This window comes from Pungitius pungitius, chromosome 2 (genome assembly GCF_949316345.1).
Source record: "Pungitius pungitius chromosome 2, fPunPun2.1, whole genome shotgun sequence".
Lineage (NCBI taxonomy): Eukaryota > Metazoa > Chordata > Actinopteri > Perciformes > Gasterosteidae > Pungitius > Pungitius pungitius.
The window spans coordinates 11611219-11635451 of NC_084901.1; the positions used below are offsets into that span (position 1 = coordinate 11611219).

At 42.8% G+C, this 24233-nt stretch overlaps 2 protein-coding genes across 6 annotated transcripts; one reads left to right on the forward strand and one right to left on the reverse strand.

Annotated features, from left to right (window-relative positions):
• Nucleotides 1-229: 229 nt before the first annotated feature.
• On the forward strand, nucleotides 230-17360 carry ppp6r2a (protein phosphatase 6, regulatory subunit 2a). Of its 5 annotated transcripts, none has more exons than XM_037460098.2 (24): nucleotides 230-664; nucleotides 3297-3466; nucleotides 4041-4295; nucleotides 6395-6581; nucleotides 6778-6915; nucleotides 7092-7157; nucleotides 7279-7391; nucleotides 7970-8083; nucleotides 8170-8296; nucleotides 8400-8552; nucleotides 9024-9248; nucleotides 9364-9428; nucleotides 9964-10079; nucleotides 10151-10263; nucleotides 11516-11596; nucleotides 11683-11780; nucleotides 12421-12478; nucleotides 12617-12744; nucleotides 12827-12951; nucleotides 13058-13196; nucleotides 13759-13847; nucleotides 14581-14779; nucleotides 15625-15720; nucleotides 16246-17360. In XM_037460098.2, exons 3-24 carry the CDS (start codon nucleotides 4069-4071, stop codon nucleotides 16292-16294), a joined length of 2706 nt encoding a protein of 901 aa, XP_037315995.2. In that variant the 5' UTR covers nucleotides 230-664; nucleotides 3297-3466; nucleotides 4041-4068; the 3' UTR covers nucleotides 16295-17360. The 5 variants fall into 5 exon arrangements, with proteins under 5 accessions (XP_037315995.2, XP_037315996.2, XP_037315994.2 ...); XM_037460099.2 differs by having other exon boundaries at nucleotides 11701-11780; nucleotides 13052-13196; XM_037460097.2 differs by having other exon boundaries at nucleotides 231-664; nucleotides 13052-13196.
• A 310-nt stretch (nucleotides 17361-17670) lies between these two features.
• LOC119210280 (sorting nexin-4-like) lies at nucleotides 17671-23694 on the reverse strand. The gene is made up of 14 exons (XM_037460102.2): nucleotides 23549-23694; nucleotides 23035-23331; nucleotides 22810-22948; nucleotides 22165-22314; nucleotides 21526-21573; nucleotides 21392-21447; nucleotides 21021-21093; nucleotides 20770-20831; nucleotides 20256-20321; nucleotides 20065-20154; nucleotides 19518-19617; nucleotides 19291-19436; nucleotides 18721-18835; nucleotides 17671-18635 (listed from the first exon to the last, which is right to left on the reverse strand). Exons 2-14 carry the CDS (start codon nucleotides 23172-23174, stop codon nucleotides 18588-18590), a joined length of 1233 nt encoding a protein of 410 aa, XP_037315999.1. The 5' UTR covers nucleotides 23175-23331; nucleotides 23549-23694; the 3' UTR covers nucleotides 17671-18587.
• Nucleotides 23695-24233: the final 539 nt, after the last annotated feature.

Below are 24233 nucleotides of genomic sequence, written 5' to 3' on the forward strand. Positions count from 1 at the left end.
CCTACTTCACACGTCTAAGAATTGTGTTCAAAATATATATGAAAGCATTGAATAGTTAGAATTTCCTAAAATGTGAGGTGACCTAGTCTTGGTATGAAACATATTTAAGTTGAATTTGATATAATGGATTAACAGTGTCGCATCATTCCGTACACCAAGTGCTTTGCTGTGTTCAGTGCACGGTCTGAAGTCAGTGCACGTCCACTGTGTAGGTCTACTGCGCGCTCTCGTAACCATGTCGCCATTTTGATTCGAAAAAATATGACTGAGTTTTTCCTGCTTTGCATGCTAAACTTAGCCCCGTGTTTGAAATACTCTGTGCGTGAGTACGACTCATACACTATATCTGAAATAATAGCTGTTGTTATCAATGCCAGGTAGACACTAGTGTTTTTGGGAACTGTTGTATTTGATAGACTTCAAAGCCATATTTGACAACGTTACGATAGCTAAGTTGAGCTTGCTAACAGTAGCCTGTGCTGTCGCAGACTTACCCCTTCAAAACAAATCACTATTTGCTCAGAGGCTAATGTATGTAAGCTAACACAGCTGGCTAATAGTTAGCTGGGTAGGTAGTGACTTAGAAGCTGGCGACTGGACGAAAAACTTGAGTAAAAACTGAATACAAACGGAAAGAATAGCAGCGGATCACTCTGAATCAAAGGTAAGTTATTGACGGACATATCGTCACAAGTTTGAGCAATAAGCCAACGTTTACTCTGCTGCAGCATCGACAAAGTTGAACCCAAGTTGGAGCGCTATTTAACTTGGCTAACTGAACCCAGTAACGTTAACTTAACGTTATCTTATACCTGAACTGTAAGTCGCTAATTAGCATTAGCTGACGTGCTAATCAGAGGGAAGCAGGAACTAACGCAAAGTTAGCAAATAGTTTAGTTGGTTAACTTTGCGTCTTGAACTCGTCAATTGTAGTATCGCATTGTTTAAAAAGTAACGTTAATGTTGGCTAATCGGCTAACGTTGCCGTAAGATTTTATTTAACGTTAAGTTATGTTGGCTTAGTTCGATCACTTAACGCTAGTTAACGTTCCATAGTCTATACGTTTATTTTAACAGCTGTAGCTGGCTGACATCGACATAAACATTAGCGTTCATTATTTTATTGATATATATTTTATGTATCTTTTTTCATATTGTGGTGACTCCTTGCTAACTAAAGAACTATAAGTAGTGTAAGTAGTGTGCGGCCATTTGGAGTTAACGTTAAGTTAGCTGAGGTCAACAGCAACGAATCGCTGGTGGGTTTCTAGGTCCATGTGTGCATTAAGTCAACTTAGTTACGGACGGATAAAGACTAAAGGGGCCCGTGCTCCAACGACGACTGTGACGTGTGCAAACAACAGCGAGGGCGGCAATTACTGTCAAGTAAATCCACCTTGTGTTGTTCATTGTTTATTTATCTTGTATAGTTTGATAGTGGTGTCTCTAATGGAGTTGAAGTAAACAGAAATCTAAGCTAATACCGCAAGTCAGTTGAGCCACAGCAGCTCAGTTGGTATCCGTGTATTATCAGCTGTCATCACATGATGGCCATATCAAGTTATCAGTCTGAAGATGTGGCTCATCTATTTTGAAAGCCAATGGACCTCAAAGGTAGTCAATAACGTAAATCGAAGAACCCCAGGAGGATTACTTTATATTTGTGAAGCAGTATTCAAAAACTAAAAGTAAAGTCCTCAGTATTTTCGGACTCTCATGTGTGTAGCAAACATTACAATCAAGGTCTGTCCAAATAGTTTTACAACTTTCAGAACTCCACCACTGCAGATTGTATGATCATTTGTATTGTATGTAAATAGGTATCTAGTGAGTTACAATAAACATTCAGTTGCATCTGTGAATTTAGAAATGTTAAGTCATGTAGAATTAATTTTCTTTGCCTTGATTTCGCTGCTTTCTAACTTGCCTAATTACAGACTATTGTTGGCACACAACATCCACATCGTAGGCCATTGTTCCTCTTTTCAGCGTCGGTAACCGTACCGGTAGACTGTTTTTGTTGAGGTAGCCTTTGGTGGGTTCTATTTTGGATTTAAAGTCAAGCATTTCCTTTCCTGCTTGGTGTCCAGAGGGAGCGTTGGCCCGTTATTATTGCACTTGTGTACTCTGTAAATGTATGCCAGATGGACGCCGCTGCTGCATGTGCATGAAAGGGTCCACCCCAGGAAAAGAAGTAGGAAACAAAAAAAGGAGGAAGCTCTTTGATTTCCCCAGTCAGTTTTACTTCCATGATTATTCAGACAGACTTATTTGCTTGGATGACACTAGCAGATGAGTGATAGTAGTGTTACAATTGCCCCAGTAACCACACAAGGAAAACAAACTTAACATGCTTTCTTTGTAAGAAAAGCATTGAATATATATATATATATATATATATACACTATATCATTTTAAGATTTATCATCAACTGATAGTCAGCATTTAAAAGCCTCTGCTGATGGTACAGAACAAAAAGACGCTGATCAAAGCTGTTTAAGCAGTTGTCTGAGTATGGAAGGATGAGCCCTCATACCAGTGTAGTTCTAGACAACAAGGATCATGCACATTCTCTTAGTGTGAGGATGCTGACAGTCTGCAATATTTCATTTTCTTTTCCAGATGTTAACATTAATTGCAGATAGCCTAATTAGCCTTTTCGCCTTCTAGCCAAGAAGAATTTCACAAAATGTTTAGCACAAAACCTCTCCATGTCCCTTTGTCTATTGGGGAAGTTTCACAAATCCAACCTTCCTACTTGTTAGTGAATATCCCCGTAGAGTAAGAATCCTAATTGATTCAGATGTAATTCTTTATAAAGCTTTCAGCTTCGGTGTGGAGTGTAAAAGACGCCTAATTTTTGAATGAATGCATGTCCATTTTATTTAGTCTTGGTGAAACTACAACTTGTGAAACCTTACGTCGTAAATAATGTCAAAAAGGCATAGTTTTGTAATGAATTTGATTTCTGTACTCTGTACTTATATATATGTGGTGTGTTCTGACTACATTTAGGAAAATGTTTGTTTGTTTGAACAAAACTTGAAGTTGTTGAATGGTATATATAATATATTTAGCCCCTAACCCATGCATAGTTCAATACAATGCCTTTTTAAATAACAATTAAACTTTTTTTTGTATATGGGTTTAATATGGTTTTAATTTGACTTTGAATAAACATACAGCTCTTAAAGAGACCGCACATGATTTCTGAATGGATTTATTAACACTGTGTGGTTGCTTCTAAAATCTTATTGCAAATATCTAATGATCTGTGTTTGTTTGGTGTGGTGCAGGTTATGGTCAGCCTCCCAGCCTCTCATCTCCTAAAGAGGCCTGCGTTTTAAGAGGAGACCCATGCTGATAAATGTCAGGCCTCGCCACACTCTTTGTTGTCTGCACAAACACAAATGCCTGCCTGCCCAAGGGGGGGCTCTGATTAAAGATATCCACATTTCATCCTCTGGTACGTAATGAGCATTTTACTGTTTTTTTGTGATCACACAGTCCATGACTACATACATTTACATTTAGCATGACACCAATGTAATGTAACTATGCTTAATGTAAACAATATAATTTTTTAATGAACTGCCTACATGCTTGTTTTAATGGATGTATTCATTTCCTGCTTTATCCATCTTAATTTGAATATTTACTTACATAATTTATATTATTAGAAAATGGTGTTCGGGGGTTTCTGCTGGTGTGAGCCCCAAGTGCGCACTTACACAGACGTGGGGGAAAAAGCATTTTTCGGGGTGGGCGGGGGGGGGGGGCAGCAAAACACTGGTGTTTATTTTTTACTGAAACAGTAAAAAACCTAGTAACAGTAAACCTAATATGTTCCACAAGAGGACTTCAGATATTTTAGTTTTAATCCTCTAACTTCCGTCTTTGTTTACATCCATCTCTGTCCCCTGCTTCCTTCCCCTCCTTGACTCTTCCCTTCCCTACTGCTTTCTTTTGTTGTTCTGGCTACTGCTGGTCGCTCTGTGTTTTTTGCTTATCTTTCTCTTCACTCTGCTGTTGCGGTTCAGGGTTGTGTGCCCCATTTCAGCGGCCACCATGTTTTGGAAGTTTGACCTGCACACCACCTCCCACATTGACCAGCTGCTGGACAGGGAGGACGTGACGCTTAGAGAGCTAATGGAAGAAGACGACGTCCTGCAGGAGTGCAAGGCCCAGAACCGCCGGCTACTCCTCTTCCTCTCCCAGGACCAGTGCATGCAAGAGCTGGTCAGCCTCATCACCACCGAGCCACCCACAGACCTGGAGGAGCGAATGCGCTTCAAGTGAGTCCGCACGCTACTAAAGATGATAACAGGTTCCAGGATAATTGGGAAAAAGCCTTGTGTGGTTATAGTCAGTGCCTCTATTATAGTTACAAGGTTATGGTTAGCTATCCATTTTTACAACTTGTGGAAAAAAAACAGTTTAAACTCTGTTTAGTGTTCATTTTGTCCAGGGTTCCTCATACCTGGCTAACAGAGTTAGCCGGTTAATTAGCCGGTTAAAAAGATAAGATGATGTGGATCAGGCTTTTCGGGTTCCCCAAAGCAGGTTTGGCTAAATCACCATAGCAACATATCGGAAAACTTGAAACGCAGGTTCTTTTGAGCCAGCTGGATTAGTTTGCCAATCCCCCAGGATAAAAGGGCAGCTCTCTTCCTTGTTGATGAAGGAGCGATATCAGTTAGATTAACGTTTAATAAAGAGAGAGTTCTCCGACATCACCAAGACCCGTTATAACATCACGATGACGTCCTGTATGAGCGCTGTCGATGTTGAATACAGGAATCATTTATTTACAAAACAATTTTCTCGACCTGAAACGTTACGTAATGACTACCACACGCTGCAACGGAGCATCCACTGTCCCGCAGACTGTCTCATACATGGCCTCCTACACGGTCTCACACACTGTCTCTCACACTCTCTCATACTGTCTCACACACTATTTTTCATACTGTCACACACTCTCATGTCTCACACACTGTCTCATACTGTCCATGTCTGTACAGTGTTGCGATGCAGACATCTGGAAAGCCGCTTCACGTCGTGCTCTTCGTAAAGTTCTGTTCGTTTATTTGTCACTTAATAAACTTCTGGAGATTTCACTGCTTCAATTGATCAAATGTCGGATAATGAATAATAGATACTGATTTGCACATCCAGATCTTACAGTTCTATGTAGTAATCTACACATGATATGATACATAAGTTGAATACAGTACATATAACCTCATAACTATTCATTCGTATCAATTAGACTTGTTGTTATTTTCTATGCTCTCATTGGATGATGATGCATCCCTGAAGCCGCCTGCCAGTAGGCACATTTAAAGAAATTTAATCTAATGATTAAAGTGACTAGGCACTTAAAATCAGCCTATACATTCATTTACACTTGCGCATAACTTGTGTGCGATACTTTGTCGGGCTTGTAGCCTCGCAGGGGGCGGTTTTGCCATGATTATATGGTGAATTAATTTTATTTTCTATAGCACAAAATTGAAAATTTGCCTCAGAGGGCTTTACAGTCTCAGTGACATCGACTGTCTCAAAACCCTCAGATTGACACAGGAAAAACTCCCCCAAAAAAGAAAAAGCATTCAATGGGGAGAAAAAAGGAAAGAAATCTTTAGAGACACAGAGGAGGATCCTCCCCCGGGATGCAGAGACTGAGACGGACTTCCAGAATGAACAACGTAAAAGATGAACAATACATTCAATTCATCTGACAGAAATGATTAAAATACACATTATTACACATATATTATCTCCTTATGTGTTCATGATCATCTTCTGCTTGTCAGTAGAGAAAATAGATACTCTTCCTTTTAAGTTTATTTGTCGTTGTACCGTTAGAAAATCCTGGTTTCTAATGAACAACTCTTCTGCCTTCTGACGTATGACACGCACAAGTGATTATCCTGATGACTGACATCGGGTTCAAACTAACGAGACGTATTGAGGGCGGATCAGCCTTAGAGGAACCGAGATAGCCGGACATCAATCATTTCCCTAATTTTTAGCTGGATAATGTGACATTTGATCGACTTAGTTGAACCATGTACGAAGAACAGCGCCCAGTAATGTCCGTTAGATCTAGGCCTCGGGCCTTCGTTAAATTAATACAACCTTAACAAGAACAAAAGTTATTTTGTCTCCTTTCGCTTCTCTTAAAAATAAAATGTTTTAATTGAATTTGCAGATACTTGTATTAAATACCTCTTTCCGCTGTCATTTAATTAATTTGACTTTGCTAAATCCCCTTTTCACTGTTCTGCTCAAGGAACCTCTCCCGATTTATATTTGAATGAAAACAGTTTTTTGGAAGTTAAACTTGCAATCAATAGTTACACTAAGGACTTCATCATTTTTTTGTCAGATTCCCCAACATTGCTTGTGAGCTCCTGACTTCTGATGTGTCAATCATAAACGATAAGCTGGGCGCGGACGAGTCTCTCCTTGAGGTGCTCTATCGCTTCCTGGAGCAGGACCCCCCTCTCAACCCGCTACTGGCCAGCTTCTTCAGCAAAACCATCGGCAATCTCATTGCCAGGAAAACCGAACAGGTATATTGGAAAAGGTCACGACTTGAGCAGCGTTTTTTTCATTTGTGAACAAGTGATCAAAATGTCCATTGAACTGGATATTAAAACACTGGCCTACAGTACAAAACAGCAGTGTGATGTATTTAAAAAGACGTTTGATATGGCACGATTCTCCCAGCTTACTGCTGCTTCTGATGTGCCTTCCTTTGTTTTCCAGGTGATTAGCTTTCTAAAGAAAAAGGAGGGCTTCATTGGTCTGGTGCTGAAACACATTGATGCCTCGGCTATGATGGACCTGCTGCTTCGCCTCATCAGTTGTGTGGAGCCTGCCCCCTTGAGGCAGGAGGTCCTCCATGTAAGCTACACAACTTCTCATAAGTAGCAGGTTATCACTGGTAGCACTGTTACTGTTTGCAGTGTTAGATCATGTTGAGAGGCAATAAAAGTGCTCTTGACATACATATTGAGCACCTTTTTAATGTTTCTACCACCATTTATGTCCCCCCCCCCCCCCCCCCCCCCACACCCAAGTGGCTGAATGAGGAGAAGTTGGTACAAAGACTCACCGAGCTCATCCATACTGGCAAAGATGAGGAGGTGAGCAGGCTGTCACCATGTTGTCCTCATGCCTGTCTGATTGAAACGCTATTGTTGTGTACACATGCGCTAACATTATTAATTAATGAGGATTTTCTCATTCATTGATGAACGTTTTTAGAGACAATCAAATGCATCCCAAACGCTTTGTGACATCATTCGCCTCAGTCGAGACCAGGCCAATCAGATGCAGGAGAATATGGAGGCCGACCCACTATTGGCTGTACTAGAGTCGTAAGTTTATAATGCTTTTTGGTTTGAGTTTGAGGAAAAAAATGTTCCTGTTGGCTTGACATGTTTGAGAGTGAGTGTGTATGGAAAAACTTGGCATTTATCTGGCTGCAGTACACCAGAGACCAAAAGAAACATGGCACCAGATCGGCTTTGTTTATGACTAAGCTACTCCAACCCTCTACTTTCCATCTGCTCTTGGTTAATAGTGTCACATAATTGGCAAGTTCTTCCATCAGTTTTTGTGTTCTTGACAGTTTGACAGTAAATTCGGAAAGAAGTGCGCTCTACATGTCGACACAAGCTAGGATTGTAAACACTCCTATGTCGTCCTTTACTCTCAGTGTAAAGCAGAATTCATTCAATGATTGAATAAATGATGCAAGGGTTTTCTGGCAGAGCCTGTTCCGCAGCAGGTTTTTATTTTTGTACAATTGACCTTGATGTCACGCCACCCATGAGTTTCCACATATCAGTATCAACAATAGAAAAAGGCATGATTATGATTAGAACACCTCATTAGAGTCCTGGCGTTTTCTAGTTTGGCTGTTCTTCCTACTTAGGTGAACCTTGTCTTTCAGGCAGGAGAGTGTAGCGGGGCTCCTCAAGAACATGTTTGAGGGGGAGAGGAGTGAGGCCTCCATTGTTAACGGAACTCAAGTGCTACTTACCTTACTGGAGACCAGGAGGCCTGGGTGAGTCAAAGTGTTTCCTTTCAGGTTTTTCATTGCAAACGTTGGGAGCTTTCCCGTCAAATGTGTTCTGCTTGTTTGTGTCCCAGGTTGGAAGGGCTGATGGATCTGTATTCTCAGGGTTATGAAAGGTCTTACACTGTCAACAGCAGTATTTTAAATGCCATTGAGCCCCATTTAAAGGACTTCCAGCAGCTTCTTCTGGATCCCCCGAAGGTAAAGCCACAGAGCAGTGAGAAGTCAGCGATCATCACAAGCATTCAAGCTCTGGGTTCTTGTGTATGAAAACAACATTGCGCTTTTCACATTCCTTCTGCAGAAAAGTGCAATATTGACAACCGTTGGTGTTCTCGAGCAGCCACTGGGGAACGCCCGCCTTCACATGGCCAGGCTGGTGGCCGCCTTGCTGCAGACCAGTGCCCCCAGTATCTGCCAGGAGCTCTGCAATCTTGCAACCATGGACCTACTACTGGTAGGCGAAAGCGTGGCTTGACTCTGAACATTGGAACTGTAGCTCCTCCTTGTGAGATGTGTCTGAGCCCTCCGACCTGTTTGTGTGTAATATCTGAAGAAAGTCAGATTTGCACAAGGTCTGTCGTGAGGCAGCGGAGTACTGATCCCCCAATCACACCACCCCACAAAAAGGCTTATTCAGAGCAGGCTCATGTAAGAACTTTGAGCTATGTGTGTGTTATAGCATATGGGGCATTCAAACCCTTCAGTGTTAGCCGGCGTGTGATCACTGGAGAAGTCAGCGCTGGTCCAGATATTATCACCACCTTTCTAAAATAACCATGTAGCGTCGGAGAAATTGGCTTAATAATTGACATTAGTACATATAACCATGGTAAATTTGGGAGCCGCTTCCAGTTATCCCAGTGCAATCTTTTGCTGCATGTCACTGACTTTCTTTCTCCCTCTTTTGTTTTTGCTCTCTAAATAGGATCTGTTCTTTAAATACTCCTGGAATAACTTTTTGCACTTCCAAGTGGAGCTGTGTGTGGCCGCAATCCTGAGCCATCCTTCTTCGGAGGAGCGGCCCAGCTCGGCCCTCCAGAATCACGATGAGCAGCCTGCAGCATCTGGCCCTGAAACGCATGAGGAGGCAGTGGAGACAGGCAGTACCAGTGACCCACACGCCTCCGTCCACAACACCCTCGTAGCACATGTAGGGCTTTAGCAGCTTGGCGCCCAGACGTCCTTCCCCGCTAACCTTCTCGGCTGTTTTGATGCTCTGACCCAGCGCACACTCACCTACATTCTGTGTTTCTGTTGAACTTCAGCTTTTCCAGAAGTGTCAACTGGTCCAGAGGATCCTTGACGCCTGGGAGGAGAACGATAAAATACAGTAAGGGTCTCTCTTTACACCCATGGCAAAGCAGTGTACAAAATAAAAAAATAGAAAATGGTGACAGATATTCAACGTTTCATTTGACAAATTAAATGGAAGCTTTGAATATTTTTTAAATGACATTCGTTCAGCCAAATCACTTTTTTTAATTCTTATTCTTATTATGCATACGGGCTATCTGTCCAATTCTTATGAACACAATTTCTTTAAATTTGTCAGAACCAACCTCCTAGACTGGATGATTTTGCTGTTCAAAAGTCACCTTGACCTCACACATATTAAGTTTGAGATGAACATGGAGAACATGGATTTAACTAATGACAGTTTACATACATATTTATTGCAGAGAGTCTAAATCCAGAGGTACAAATTCTGTTGAGTGTGTGATTAAAGTAAAGAGAAATCCCTTCATCAATATTTCGATTGGTAGCTGTTTCTGATCTGAACATTATCACCTCAGTCTTTTACAGATTAGTCGTGATAAGTGCAGTTGTGAAGTTTTATGTCACTTTAATGGTATCTGAATCTTAAGGGGTGAGGGTGGCACCAGGAGAGGCAACATGGGTCACCTGACCAGAATTGCCAACATGGTGGTCCAGAACCTGGAGAAAGGACCAGTACACAACCAGATCACTGACCTCATCAAAGGTAAAGCTGGTACTGCTGCAGGCCTCATGCTGAAAATTAGTTAACAGAGGTTGAGTTAACTTAAAAGTTAGTTAAAATGAATGTCCTTGGTGTCGCAGACCTACCAGAAGACTGCAGAGGTCGCTGGGAGAGCTTCGTGGACGAGACGCTGAGAGAGACTAACAGGAGGAACACTGTTGAGCTGGTGAGATGCCACTTTTTCTGCATGCAAAGCTTTCTTGTAACTTCCCCTTGTTTCTTACTCTCTCCCAGTTTGAGCCCATTGTGTTCACAGCAGCAAGTTTATCAGGAGAGGACCGGGCAGTGTCAGAGCAGATGTTGCAGCTTCCCCCATAATTTGATTTTTCTAATAAATCTAAGAATACAATCAACAGAAGTCAGACGAGTTGTTTAAATTAACTTCAAACACACATCACAGAGTGATATGTCTTTGCAAGAAGGATCAGTGATTGACTGTAAAATGATGCTCCTGACATAGGTGGGTCATTGTTCATTGTTACGCAATGAATTGTTATGCCCGAGTCAAGTCAAAGATGAGGCAAGTCCCGAGTTGAGTCAAAAGTCAAAGCCAACAAGTCTTACCATTTTAGTTTTGAGTCATTTCAAGTCCTCTTACCACAGAAATAAAATTGATACAAATAATTTATGTCTGTAAGATGTGTATGTATTTAAACCTCTTTTTATACAATGACATTAACCAAATACAGTAAAAAACAGAAAATTTAATTGTTACAAAGAATGCTTGTATTTCAACAGCATATTGCACTAGAACAGCAGCAGCTTCAGTCCTTTATTGTATTGACCTCATATTGCAAAACAGACATGCAAAATAGACATGGGTCATTTTAGCCTAAACTTGTCATCAATAAGATCCTCACTCCTCAAAATGATCACTTCTGAAAAACTGGTCCAACCTGATACTATAATTGGAATGACTCCATAGAGACTGGTGTGTATGAGTGAGTGAGTGATTGAGAGAGAGCTGTGTGGACAGGTGATGAGCAGAGAGGGAGTGTGTGCGCATGTGTGCTGTGGACAGGTGGAGGGAGGCCCCCCATACTGCAGGGCATTTGTAAAAGATCAAATTGGCCAAAAGTTTGTCAGTCATTTGTGCACGATGGGGACGCAGAATGATGCCACCATGGCTGAAAACTCGCTCCACTGAAGCACTAGAAGCAGCCACTGCCAAGACTCGCATGGCTACTTGAAATGAACGTTGACTTGATGTTGGAGAGGTTTTCCATCTGAGTGTGCTACAGTCATGAACCTCATACAATCCGGGTTCAAAAATCCCTATTTTCTCGTTGATACTGTAAATATGCAGCAGTAATGGTGCAAATACTAGTATTTGTCTTTCAAGTTATTTTAAATCATTTGTTTATAAAAAGCAACATTGTGTGTATGAAGTTGAACACACTGTTCACTGTGCCCTGCAGGTAAGCACCCACAACATGCACTCGTCCAGTGAAGATGACGACATGGAGAGCCCCTTCCCCAACGACTTGTCTCTCCAGCAGGTAGGCTGGTCAACCACATGACTTTAAAAATGAACAAAATATCCACAAGGATGTCACCTTCAAAAGTTACCCTTTGACCTTCCTAGGCCTTCTCTGACTATCAGATCCAACAGATGACGGCCAACTTTGTGGATCAGTTTGGCTTCAATGACGAGGAGTTTAGCGAGCATGATGAAAATATCAAGTGAGTAGTAAAAGTGCACATTTCCTCATTTGTCCTCTGACTTGCAGTGAGATGGCTCGTTTTGACAGTTAAGAGCTATATATAAGAGCTCAATGTGCTAGCTCACTTAGCTCACTGAGCTAGCTAACCGCAGCTCGGCGATGCTGTTCATCTACATCCACGAAGCCTGTCGTCTCTGAGTAGAAGCACGGCCATTTGGTTGGGGGGTTTAGTTTGGGAGGAAGAAAATCATTTCAACCTGAAAATGCTCACAACATGGTCTGTGGTTTATTTGGAATAACTGAGATGTTGCTGATGAGTTTTTTCAGATGTATTCTTTTTTTGTGATTTTTTTTTTTTTTGTTTCATTGTATTGGAGATGAGATGTACATCTCCACGGCAACTCCCACCAAAACATTATAAATTGAGCTAAAGGTTAGAAAGGCGTCAGTGAGATGTACCTTGAAGGATTTGCTGAATCATCACAGAGCTCCCCAACATTTAATTTATACCCAATGTCCGCTTGTTGTATTGTTTTAATACTTTTAATAGTGTAGGTGTGTAATCCTTAGTTGTTGAATCTTTGCAGTCATTCCACACTAATCATCTTAACTTACAGCACGTTGGCCTGTGTTTTAATATGATCTAATTCCATTCTCAGTGCCACGTTTGACAGAATTGCTGAGATAAACTTCAATCTAGATGCTGATGATAATAGTGTGAGTATTATGCTGTTTCTGATCTTTTTATTCGGTAATATTTATATTTTGGTAACTGACTAAAACCTAGCTGCATAATAGTACTCGTATATTAGGCATCGTCAGACTGACTGAATTCAAATGCCTGTCTGTGAGCAGGCCAATGCGGCTGCTTTTGAAGCCTGCTGTAAAGAGCGGATACGCCAGTTTGATGATGCTGAAGAAGAAGAGGACATTTGGGAGGAGAAGGAGATGAACTATGCAACACAAGCTAAATCCAGAACAAGGTATAGCTTGTTGATTTTCTAGAACACTAGGCGCTTCTGTCTTCTATTTGTTAACAGCTTCTATCCATTGTCACACCATAAGGTTTGGGGTCTCCCAAACCTCAGAAGAAAGCTCCGGGAGCAGAATGGAGAACGGAGGCAGCGAGCGGGGCCACGGATCTGGATCTGATGAGGACGAGGACTGTGAGCAGAACACATCAGAAACGGGTCAGTTAGAGGATGATTTCATAAAAACCTCACACAGTTTGCGAATAGCCTCTCGGACTTAGTTTGAAACTGTATTTTTATTGCCTGGCCTTGTTTCCAGGTCCAGGCTGGACAGCAAATTTCAGGGAATCCGGAGGGACGGCAGCATCCCAAACCCCAGCAGGGTGGGACAGCTCATCCAGGAGCGGGGCAGAGACGCAGGGAAGTGGCTGGGCCAACTTCACTGAGTTCCAGCCTTTCTCTGGGTGAGAAGCATGTTGACCCCACATAGCAGTTCTGCCACGTTCCTGAAGAAGAACAATGGCTGAAAGTGTCCCTCTAGGGAAATACTCAAATGTTCAAGAACATTGCTGACATAAGTTTCTCTGTTTCCAGAGTTTTTGGAAGTCTTTTTACCAATCAGTGGAACTGCTATTTGAAAGAGGAGCCTTTATTTTGTCGTGAGGAAGATCCTTGAAGGATCAAATGTTGTTTGCTTTATAAACTCTTTTAAATTTCAAGTACGGAGAGATCATTTCACTTTATTACCCTGTTGTGACATAACTGTCCAAAGATTTTGGCTAAAGTCTAAAGAGAGACAACTTTCTTGGTTTGAACGTTTATAAACATTTAAAGATTTGTCACATGTGCTGTGATTATATTCCTCATATTGCAATGAAAACCATAGCATGAAGGGTATTGGATGAACCACACAGCACAGTTTAACAGTTGTATTGTTTGAATAACTAGTCACAGACCAAACTGTGATGGTGTCATGGTTTCCCACTTGTTAACATGGCTCTCTGCGGTCCCCTTGATTGTCTCCAGTACAGAGAGTGGTCCCAAGTGCAGCTCTCCTGTGGATTCGGGCAGCGGCGATACAGAAAAACAAGCCAAACAGAAGAACGAGAAGACGGGTGAATGTTCCCCTGCTCCCTCAGGCTCTCGTGTACTAAGCTTGTACATGAGGCCACTTCAGGTGTATTTGTTTAGCAACGCGTGCGTGAAAGCGTAGCGCGGTATTTAGAAAAAAGCTGCACTGAGGGGGGTGGGGAGTGCGCATCCGTTTTGCGGTGAAAATTCTGCGCCTCTTAAAAGCAAGTGTAAAACAGAATGCGTGTTTCACCACTTATGGGGACGGCAGTCATCTGAACCACATGGCGACAAAGGCCAAGGACATCAGCTGAAGGGATTTTTGTCACAAGGATCACACTTTTTCAGTTGAGTGAACACAAAATCCTTCCGCATTACAGATGAAGCAGCCATGCAAAATTACTGGAAGAAATCAAAGATGACATTGCATCTTTGACTCAGCGTTCACATTGCATTCCAGTAGTTTAAAGGCCTCGCTTCATTATAATTATTGGCATCATCATCCAATACCAGAAAGATATAATATGATAGAAAGACAAAAGGAGGTCCATGTTTAAACGCTCGCCATGTGCAGTATTGTGTGCAGAGAAAGGCGGTGATCACCTGATGGGCTGCAGCTTTTGTAAATACGACGTAAGAGGAAGTATCACAGCGATCGCTGTCTGTGCGTTTTCCGTGGCGCTGTGGGTCTGTGTGGACGTACGCGAGGCCCTCCGTGTCTGCTAGAGTCGCCCATTCGAAACACCATGAGTGAACCACCGTCTGTGTGTCTGTCAGCCGATGCGAGTGCCTCCTCTGAAGCTTGGCCGGTGGGAGAAGGGAGGAAGGCTCCTCTTGTGGCCTCAGACAGCAGCTCCTCCGGGGGATCCGACAGCGAGGAGGACGACAAACACGCCGCCGGTGCCACTCCCCCCGCCGCGGCCGGAACCCCAGAAACAGCCGGTGCCCCCAGGAACGAGACGGCTGACCTCAAAAGGTTTGGATTTTTTTTTTTTTTAGCTGGAAACTTTAACTGGTAGTTAAATCCTCCTCGGGTGAGTCCACTCTGCAGCCACAATCAAAAAGCTGCACTGTGTGTGTAGAAGCATCTATATTTGAAACATAATTACCACACTGAGGTAATTATACACTGACCGAGCATTTGAAATTACTAGATTCATTCAGTTGTGCCTTTTTTAAATAAAGTATATAATGCAAGCTTCTCCGGTTCTTCAGATAACTTGAGCTACAACTCCGATCCGCCACTTAAGGATTTATTACTTTTTGCTATATTTTAGATGCCATGAATGAACTAACTTAAGCTCTTCATTCCCCCCACACACAAACCCACGGAAGGGAAAGTGAAAGCGGTGTCTGGGGAGAGCGTTGGTTGAAATGCACTTATTGTAAGCCATTTTGTATAAAAGCATCAGCTAAATTACATGTAATGTAATGAGAAGGCTCTGTCACCCCGGTGCTTGGTCCTGTATTTTATTTAGATTTGTCCACTTGTGTGTCTGAAAGCCGACGCCGTTAACAGCCCTTCATGCGAGATCACCAGCTGTAGTTTATGAGGAAAAGAGTCTTCCTCGGGTTAGCCTCGATGTGAGTGAGCGCTCCAGCCCAGGCTCAATGAAGGTGGGCTCACCTGTTAGCTGATAGCTGATAGGTCATCTAGGATAGAGTACAAGTCCAGAGGTTACGTGAGTCCTGGGGTGAATAATACAATCTCATTCACACTGTGGTGGAGTCAAGGGTCAAAATGCTGAATCACACTGACTTGCCCCTAGGTGGAAGGTGCATCGTGGTAAAATGACTGGTGACCTTTTGTCTGTCCTGCAGTGAGGAGAGTCCGGTGTCTCTGGAGAAGCTTTCGCTGTCAGATCCTCCTAAAGCGCCTGCTGAGGATTTACCCACAACCACACAGACGGACAGGAAGTAGGTGACTTTCTATTGACTCTGAATACAACTTTGGGTTGTGCAGAGATTAGGGCTGTCCTCAACCAGAGACGCTCCACAATAGGGACCAAGTTCTTAACACGAGAACAAATATTTATAGAGAAAAGATTTTTGTATAACAAGCCAGAAGTTGGCTTTCAAAATTCCAATTCCAATTTTCTGTTCAGAAAGGTAATCCTCCCCCATGAACACCACTTGTGAAGATGAAGTAAAAAGATAATGTAAAGCAAGACATTTGTAAAGCGTTTTTTTTATTGAATATCCATTCAACTTTCATATCTCATGTCAGACTTATGCATCACTACACAGGCATGTTTGTTATTAAACTAAAGTTTGTTGTGGGAGGTTATCCATAGAGCATTGTATTATATATTTAATAACTTTTTGAGAAAGTTAATTTGGTCACAAATTGGTCCATCAGTGAAAAATGAAGCTCGAAGGCTCTGAAAAGTCCAACCCACCTCCAGCTGGTGCTCATCTCTCCCGCTTCTGTGTTCCTTGCAGAGAAGAAACGCCGCCACCCCAGGAAGTGTCTGTCAATGGGCCGGTCTGAGCGACTCCGCTCCACCCTTCAGTGATGGTGCCTGGCACCGTCGGCCTCCTCCCCAAAATAATGTCACTGCAACTACAGTGTTTTTTTTTTTTTTTTACTGAATCACTCGGCCATGTTATTGGACCTGGACACTGCCAATCAACACCAATGATAAAAAAATAAAAAAAAGAGAAACCAACAGACAGAAAAGTGTAGAGGAATCATCTTCACAGCTTTTTTTTTTTGATGTTGCACATAGTTGTGTGCGTGGTTTTAATGTAGCAGCATCAGAATCCGAGGGGTAACATCATCATCATTATTATTTTTCTATGTCCTGAAAGATTTCTCTACAGAAATCGTCAGAATCCCATTGTTAGGGATTTACATCGTCACCCCTGAATGGATAGCACAGGCTAACTTTAATAATGCCTCAAGAAATACTTTTTATTTTCTTCAAGCTTAAGAAAAAGCACTTATGCAGCCATTTTGTGTACATTATAGCACAATATAAGTGTCCTCTCACCCAGAGCAAGGTTTTCTTTTTGCGTTTCTCTCGCCGGTCTCTTGTACGTCACCAGGGTTCTGAATGTTCTAAAGTGCTTCAGGAAGGTGGAGGGTGGGTTGCTGAACAGAGCTCTAATAGTATTACTGTCTTTTGCTCATGTGCAATAATGTCAATTAGCCATTTATATTTAAAAATGAAATTCAACAATTTTCTTTGTCTTTTTACAAATAATCAGAGTTGGACACTTGGATTTGGTGTAATTTGGGGCCGATAAATTTTGATATAATCTCAACTTGATTGTTGTGATTTTTTTAATTTGTTTCTTTTAATGCATGTATAAGCGGTTCTTTGTTGACCTCGCTAGTGAGCTAAGACCTTCTGATTGTATTGACCTTTACGTTCCTACTGCTATCCCCCTAAAATCAACCAAACATTATCTACCTATATACAAATATTATCTACATTTAAAAGTCATTTTACAAGCAATCTTGAGATTACTATTGTCTGTTCCTTTGTTCTCTCTCCACCGGGCACTTACTCACAGGGCGACTGGTAAGTGGGACGCTGTATGTCTTTTTATTTTATTTTTTAAATTTAAGTTTTAATTTAGTCTCAGCAGCAGGATTGAAAAGAGGGTAGGTCCGGGTTCTTCAGCACTTCAGGATCTTTTTGGGTGTACTTATTTCAATCATTTGACAGAGATCAGGTTCTACGATCATTGTTAAACAAGTATGAAATTAAAAGTGTCTGGTTGACCACATTAATACCAAAAGCTTTGCTTTGACCGTCTGGTTGTTGTGTCTCCACCTCTGCAAAGATCCAGCTACCCGTTTGTGCGACTGACACGTCCAGCTTAAAGACACCGATCTCCAAATATGAAGACTCAAGATGGTTAAATTCTAGGTTTTATTTGCAATATTTATTTATTTTTTACTGTTAAAGCTGTTACATCCATCTGTACTCTCCTCAAAGCCAAAAGACTCCATTGAGAAAAACAATTCTTTGACTGAACACCGCTGCCATCAGTTATGTGGATTACTTTATGGTCATCGCCTCGCTTCAGGATGCAAGTATATAATCATTAGGACACCAAATAACAGGAAAACAAGCCTTGGTGGCAGCATCGAGGAGAAGGGGAAGAAAATGGTCTTGGCCAACTGTTGATAAAATTAACTGGTGTCCCAGTCATGGTCCTTGGTGTGATCCCCACCATGAGCCACTTCCCTTCACTAAGCATTAAAGGGACAGTTCATCCAAAATCAATTTTTTTTTAAAGTCACCTGTATTTTCATTTATCAATCTACAATTTCTCTGGCACAGCGTTGGAGATAGCCGTCTGCCTTCTCTCTTTGCTACGATTGATCTAGATGCCACTGAATACATTTGGAAAACCAAAGGGCAACATCTGCTCCCACAAACCACCACCTTGGTTACTCAAGATAAAAAAACACAGTTTTTCTGCAGCAGTTTAATGGAGGTGGACCAACAATTCAATTTATTTTTGCATTGCCCATAATCACAAATTTGTGTTTTAAAATCTGTACATATGCAACATCCTCTTTCCCCAAGTCAGACAGCTCTGCCTTCTCACTCAATCTACATTGATAAATAGCACTACAGGAACATCTATATTTTTATTTCTGGCTGAAATGTCCCTTCAACCATGAATTTAATGGTTGGCATTTCAACTTTTTGGGGGGTTTCTTAAAACTCAATATGTTGATATCGTCAATTTACTAAGGCTGCTTTCAAACCTCAACCAGCCAACACAAGCACACTGAGGGGAATCCTTCCAGCACGGCTTCAACGTTACATCTTGAGGAAACAGTCTTTGGCATTGCTCCACATTTGTGTTCCCTGAAGAGAGAAAAGAAGAATTATTTGATCATGAATACGACGAGTCACTCGGTCCCCTAGTCAGAGCCGACCTGCTGTTCCGCACCTTTTTGCACATGCTGATTTGCATGACGGCATAATTGATGAGCGCTTCTCGCAGATCTTTGTCCTTCTGCTCCTTGAAGCGCTGCATGTCCACCCACGCCCTGTCAACGTGCTCTCTAACACACACACACACACACACACACACACACACACACACACACACACACACACACACACACACACACACACACACACACACACACACACACACACACACACACACACACACACACACAGAGTTTAGAAATGCGGTTGTATGAGGATGGTTACTTTAGTTTGCCAAAAAGGAGCTTAATTTATTTATTTTATGGACAGAGGACTGAGACCCATGAATATACACGAACTGTTGACCAGAGGGAAGCTAATGTCAGATGGTCCTGTTTGGTAAAGGAACAGGTTGCTTTGAAGCGTGAGCTAGAAGGAGCCAGATGAAGCAGTGGCTCTTCTAGAACTAGCGTACACTTTAACTACCGTAGAGTTGTTGAGCTCCACAGACGTACATTCCTTGCTCCCATGATGTTTCTCCAACACGCCACCTGCTCCACCCCTTCAAGCAGTGTCCACGACTCACTCGCACTCGAGCGTCTTCTCCTTGACGGCCTCTTCCCCCTCCGCGATCAGCTCCTCCAGCAGCTTGAGCCGGGCCTCCCTCTGCTCGGGGGCCTCCTGGCCAAACAGCTTGTTGGTCATGCCTTTGAAGGAGAACGTCCGTACGATCTGAGGAAGACGTGAGCACAGGAAACCACGTTGGTCTGGACGTTGTCCCTGCTTTGGGCTACAGGGTTACAGGTAGCGTACCCCGGTGGCTATCTCCTCGTGCTGCTGCTTCTTGGAGACGAGGTCTTGGGAGGCCATCTCGAGCTCAAACTGGGTCAGCTCGTGTTTCCTGCACACGGCCCTGCAAACGCAACGCGTACTACATATATACAGATCCATATGTACAGATCCAACCATGCACAACACAATATCCAGAGAAAACCAATGTGAAAAACATCAAAAATGTCACTTTAATATTCATTGAATTCCTGTAGAAAACTATTCTAATGGATTGGTATTAGCTTCTTGTGGTGTCAGTAACCAGTTTCCACCCACATGAGCATCACCCTACCCAGTGTGCACCAGCACAGGTGGGACAACTTAAACCAGTACAGAATCGCCAGTTTACTTCCATTAAACTAGAGGCTTTTTTCCCCATTGATTTCAGTTCTTTGGGGGAAATTATTTCATATTTCCTTTCTTCAAAGGAATCTCAGCAACTATGTGGCACCAAATTGTCCTGTTTTTAAGAGTTTGGTTGAGGGGCCTTAAAGAAAGGGTTTCGATGAAGATAAGAAGAGGACCTTACCTCAGAGCTTCAGCATAGAACAGATATTCTTTCAGTTGGTCGGCATAATGTTCCTCCTCCTCTAAAATGTCATCTATAGAGGCTGCAAAACTACAGATGAGTGACAAAAAAAGCAGCATCTGCATTAACAAGCACCACAGCAGGCATCCAGCAGAGTGTGTTTGACTGGCGATGACCCGTCTGATACTCACGCATCCATGTGATGACCGGCACTCTGCAGTCCATCTCCCATCTCCTTCTCCACGGCGCTCCATTCGCTGCAGGGAACCAACCGAGGAGTCACACACGTGTGCAAGAAAATATAACCATCTTGTTTTGTTGGTGAATATGAATGATGTTCAGTGAAATTCTTTTGTATTGGATGTGCTCCTCAATTTTGAGGAACGTCTTTAAAAAAAAGGTCCCAGAGAATCTTTTTCTTATCAAGTGACATCTTTTGTGTCGTGTGAAAGTTTTAATCCGTTTTATCAGAAGCGAGGGTCCTCAGGTAGAGGGCGCTGTAGGCTGTAGAGATTATGACGCCTGTAACGGCGCTGTAGGCCTGCGGTGTAGAGGTGGTGGTCTCCATTAGATCTCTATATTGTTTCAGGAGTTTTTCTTTGCAGGTGATTTGGATTCATATTAGGTCATACAAAACAAGAAATATTCATCATCAATCCAAACCCTTTGTAGGTCATTTTGTTTCACATTTGCATGTTGTCCCACCTGAAGACTCTCCCGTAGTTGCCGTGGACCTTGTAGACACCATAGAGACGATCTGCCACCCTCTACAAGAGACACAGTGAATACACAGGAGCAGGTGTTGATTACAAACTATGAGGAACATTTCAACCAGAAGACCATTGAGATGTGCAGCCTTGTTTACAATGCTATACAGTGTATTTTTCCCAAATTAACTATTTCTAAAGAGGGACAGGGCAAGAGAGGGACACAGACAGAGAGGGACAGAGACGTACTACTCGTGCTCGGAGCAGCTGAGACGTGTGAGACTGCAGCTCGTCGCTGTAATGTTTCATCTCCATGAAGCGCCTGAGAGGGAAGAGTACAGGAGATGGTGAGTACAAGCCCCTCCCCCTTTTCCTACACTGTCCAATGGAAACTCGTTGGTTGGAGCAGCCTTTAGGAAGTTTAGAAATCTGTCGTCCTGCAAATGCTTTTGAATTGATCAAATGTAGCATAAAGACAACTCAGTTTATAAAAACAGCCTAATTAAATCTGAAGTAAACACACTTCTCTAACTCTCAAATAGAACTCTATAAACCAAAGGATAAACTTGTTTGACAGCAGTTGAGCTTTCTTACACGTTGAATCACAAACGCAGACGTACTTATCTGGACTCCTCACCCTGAAGGTGGCACTGAGAGCTCTGAGCCTGGAATCGGCCTGAAAAAACGAGCAGAAGTTCAAGCCCTATCAACACTGATGGTCTCTGCAAGGAGAAATAGATTATGCACCGATTACCTTGGCCTGAAATCCTGTCTCATACACCACTTCCTTCCAGCCGTGTTCCTGCCACACACAGAGAGCGCAAAGGGGGGCGGGGGTTGTCAGAGATCCCAGTTGTAAGGGTCATGGGTTAGACACTGGGATCGGGCCTATTTATTTCTGTCCATCCTTTTATAAAGCGCTGCTATGGATGAAGACCGGCTGTTATCCATAAAACCTCCTCATTTCTCATTAAATACCGAATCGAGTGGTATCAGGCTGCAGGAACATCGCTCAAGAGTTTCCTTCTTGCAATTGGACCATTTCTTTCTTGTATAAAACAAATGTTTTATGTTTATGAGTACAAGCATGGAATTATAAAAAGTACAAGTCACCCAGCTATTAAAAGGTTACATCTCTAGTCTGATCTGGAGCTGAAAGTTTGCAGTTAAGTCGTTCCTCTTTCAGCTCGACATGAAATTGCATTTTCCCTTCCCTCAACGATAGTGACGTGCGACTCTCTTCATGCACTGCATTCAGATCGATGAGGCAGAGCGACACGGCTGCTTCTTTTTAATCGGGGAATATTTATTTACCTTTGTGTTTTTTTTCACTATTGGAAGATGTATTTGACTAATAAATGTCTGTTAACGGCCCAGCTTGAGCGGCCCGTACCTCAGTGAGGAAGTGGAGGAGGATCTTGTCGTTGGAGAGCACAGGGTGTGAAGCCACACGAAGCAGGAAGTTCTCCAGCCCGACCCGCCGGCGCTCCACAAAGTCTGGGTCCATGTTATCAGCCGACAGCTTGTGCCACACAAACTCCGCCTGCAGGCCACAAAACAGAGACGCCTGCATTCGACTACTGGCTCCACAGTGGTGCTTTGTGGTCACTTCTGCTTGGTTAATCCTTTTTTTACATGATATAGCTTACTAACAACCAAATAACCCTACTCCCTCTTTTCTGCACAACATGGTGTTGAATAAATAAAGTGTGCTTTAATCTTGACAACCTCCACTATATTTTTCTGCGGTAGTAATTCCACCTGTTTACTCTTATGTCTCTTTCTGAGGAGAAAAAAAAACCCCAATCAGATTGTGCGAATACATATCGAACTTTATTAGTCGTGTTTGAAAGAAATTGTATTGGCAGCTGTTTTCATTGCGTTTCAAAATAAAAAGAGCAAGCAAACAAAAAAATCCAGCTCAAAAATGGTTCATTTTAGGGGACTTAATTTGCGAGTGGCTTCTTGACCTGCCACGTTGTTTTAGAAATGCCTTGAAAGACTCGATCCACAAAAAACGCCGAGGCCCAAAACTCACCCTCTTCTCAGGCAGAGGAGGCACCACGATGTACGGATAAGTGACCAACAGGTAGTTCCGCAGCAGCTCAAATTCACTGTATCTCCTCCACAGGGAGTCCGGGGCCGGGTTGCGTCCTTCGGCGACTGCATCCATTGGCCTACATAGAATAGAAGAAGAAGCATCCATGAACCACAGCGCGATGACAGCGTGTCACAGAGAGATCCCAACGTCCCCTGTGCTCACCGTGTCTCCACGAGGTACACGGTGAACGTCTCCTGCATGTTCACCGTGTTTTTGCCGTTCCTTTTCTCCGCCTCAGCGACACAGATCTCCAGTAGCGCGGAGGCCTCCTCCGCCACCGGAGACGTGACGTCACACAGCATCACTGGACGGCTCCCTGGGGGGGGCACTCGAGGTTTCACTTTGTTGTGGTGCAGCTCGGTTGATGATGACGTCAGCTAACACCTGTCCGTCTGAACCATGAAACTCGACGTATTAAGCGGGCGTGTGTGCGCGTGAACGTCCCCGCTCAGAGTCCATCTGCGGGAAACATGTTTACCTGTTAATTCCGGTTTGTGCCATCGGCCCATATTAGTCCACCCAGTTAGCTGCTGTGATACTTGAAGCTAGCTAGCTAGCTCTGCCCCCCCCCGACTAACGCCAACGCCGCACCGTTAACACATGCAACGTTATCTAGTCCCTCGAATATGGCGAAAAGCAGTTTCATTGAAACGGGAAGAGGAAGCTGCTGTTTTACCGCGTTGTTCAGGCTGATGCTCGTCGTCGGTAGTCAGCGACTTATCCTCACTCTTACATCCTCCGACCTCTCCTCCTCACCCCTCACATCCTCCGCCCTCCCCATCGCTCCTCTCCGGCTGATGCTAGGTGGTGCGGGAGGACGCATGCGCGAAAAAGGAATGTAAATAAATATGTTTTTCAAAAATAATTCAAAATACATTTTCATTCACTTATTAATTTGAATAGATTTGTATTTTGCACCAGAACTTTGAGGATTCCATTTTTTTTCTTCAAACGATCACACCTTTTTTCCTAAATTTGGTTCCATACAAAAGCTGCACATCATCAATTTGGCAATAAATGCTTCATTTTTCTCATGGTGCCATATTTCTGTCAGTGGAAAAACTACACAGCGCCCTTCCGCACACAGCTGCTGCTGTTATGACATCAGCAGGTGCCGATTAACCAGCGGTGCAACAGCACGGAGAGCCACGAGGGGGCGCAAAGAGACCAACTTTAGAGAATGAACGTGTTCTTTTTGGCTCATATGACAGTGACTTTTGAGACGGTCTTAAAAAGTCAAGACTGTGGTAGTATGATTTCTTAATATTTTAGCACACCTGAATATTGACACAAATGTGTGTCTGCAAGGCAGAGTGCAATTAACCCATTAGGTGTTTAAATATTACTCAGCTGGTATTGTA

Bases quoted from the DNA above. Each gene is read 5' to 3' on its own strand.
- LOC119210280 (XM_037460102.2), bottom strand. From the start codon at position 23,174: ATGCTGTGTGACGTCACGTCTCCGGTGGCGGAGGAGGCCTCCGCGCTA. The intron at 22,949-23,034 runs GTGAGCACAGGG...TATTCTATGTAG, and splicing joins GTGTACCTCGTGGAGACACG to GCCAATGGATGCAGTCGCCG. The intron at 20,322-20,769 runs GTGGGACAACAT...GGTTCCCTGCAG, and splicing joins AACTACGGGAGAGTCTTCAG to CGAATGGAGCGCCGTGGAGA.
- ppp6r2a (XM_037460097.2), top strand. From the start codon at position 4,069: ATGTTTTGGAAGTTTGACCTGCACACCACCTCCCACATTGACCAGCTG. The intron at 8,297-8,399 runs GTAAAGCCACAG...TTCCTTCTGCAG, and splicing joins TTCTTCTGGATCCCCCGAAG to AAAAGTGCAATATTGACAAC. The intron at 14,780-15,624 runs GTTTGGATTTTT...TCTGTCCTGCAG, and splicing joins GAGACGGCTGACCTCAAAAG to TGAGGAGAGTCCGGTGTCTC.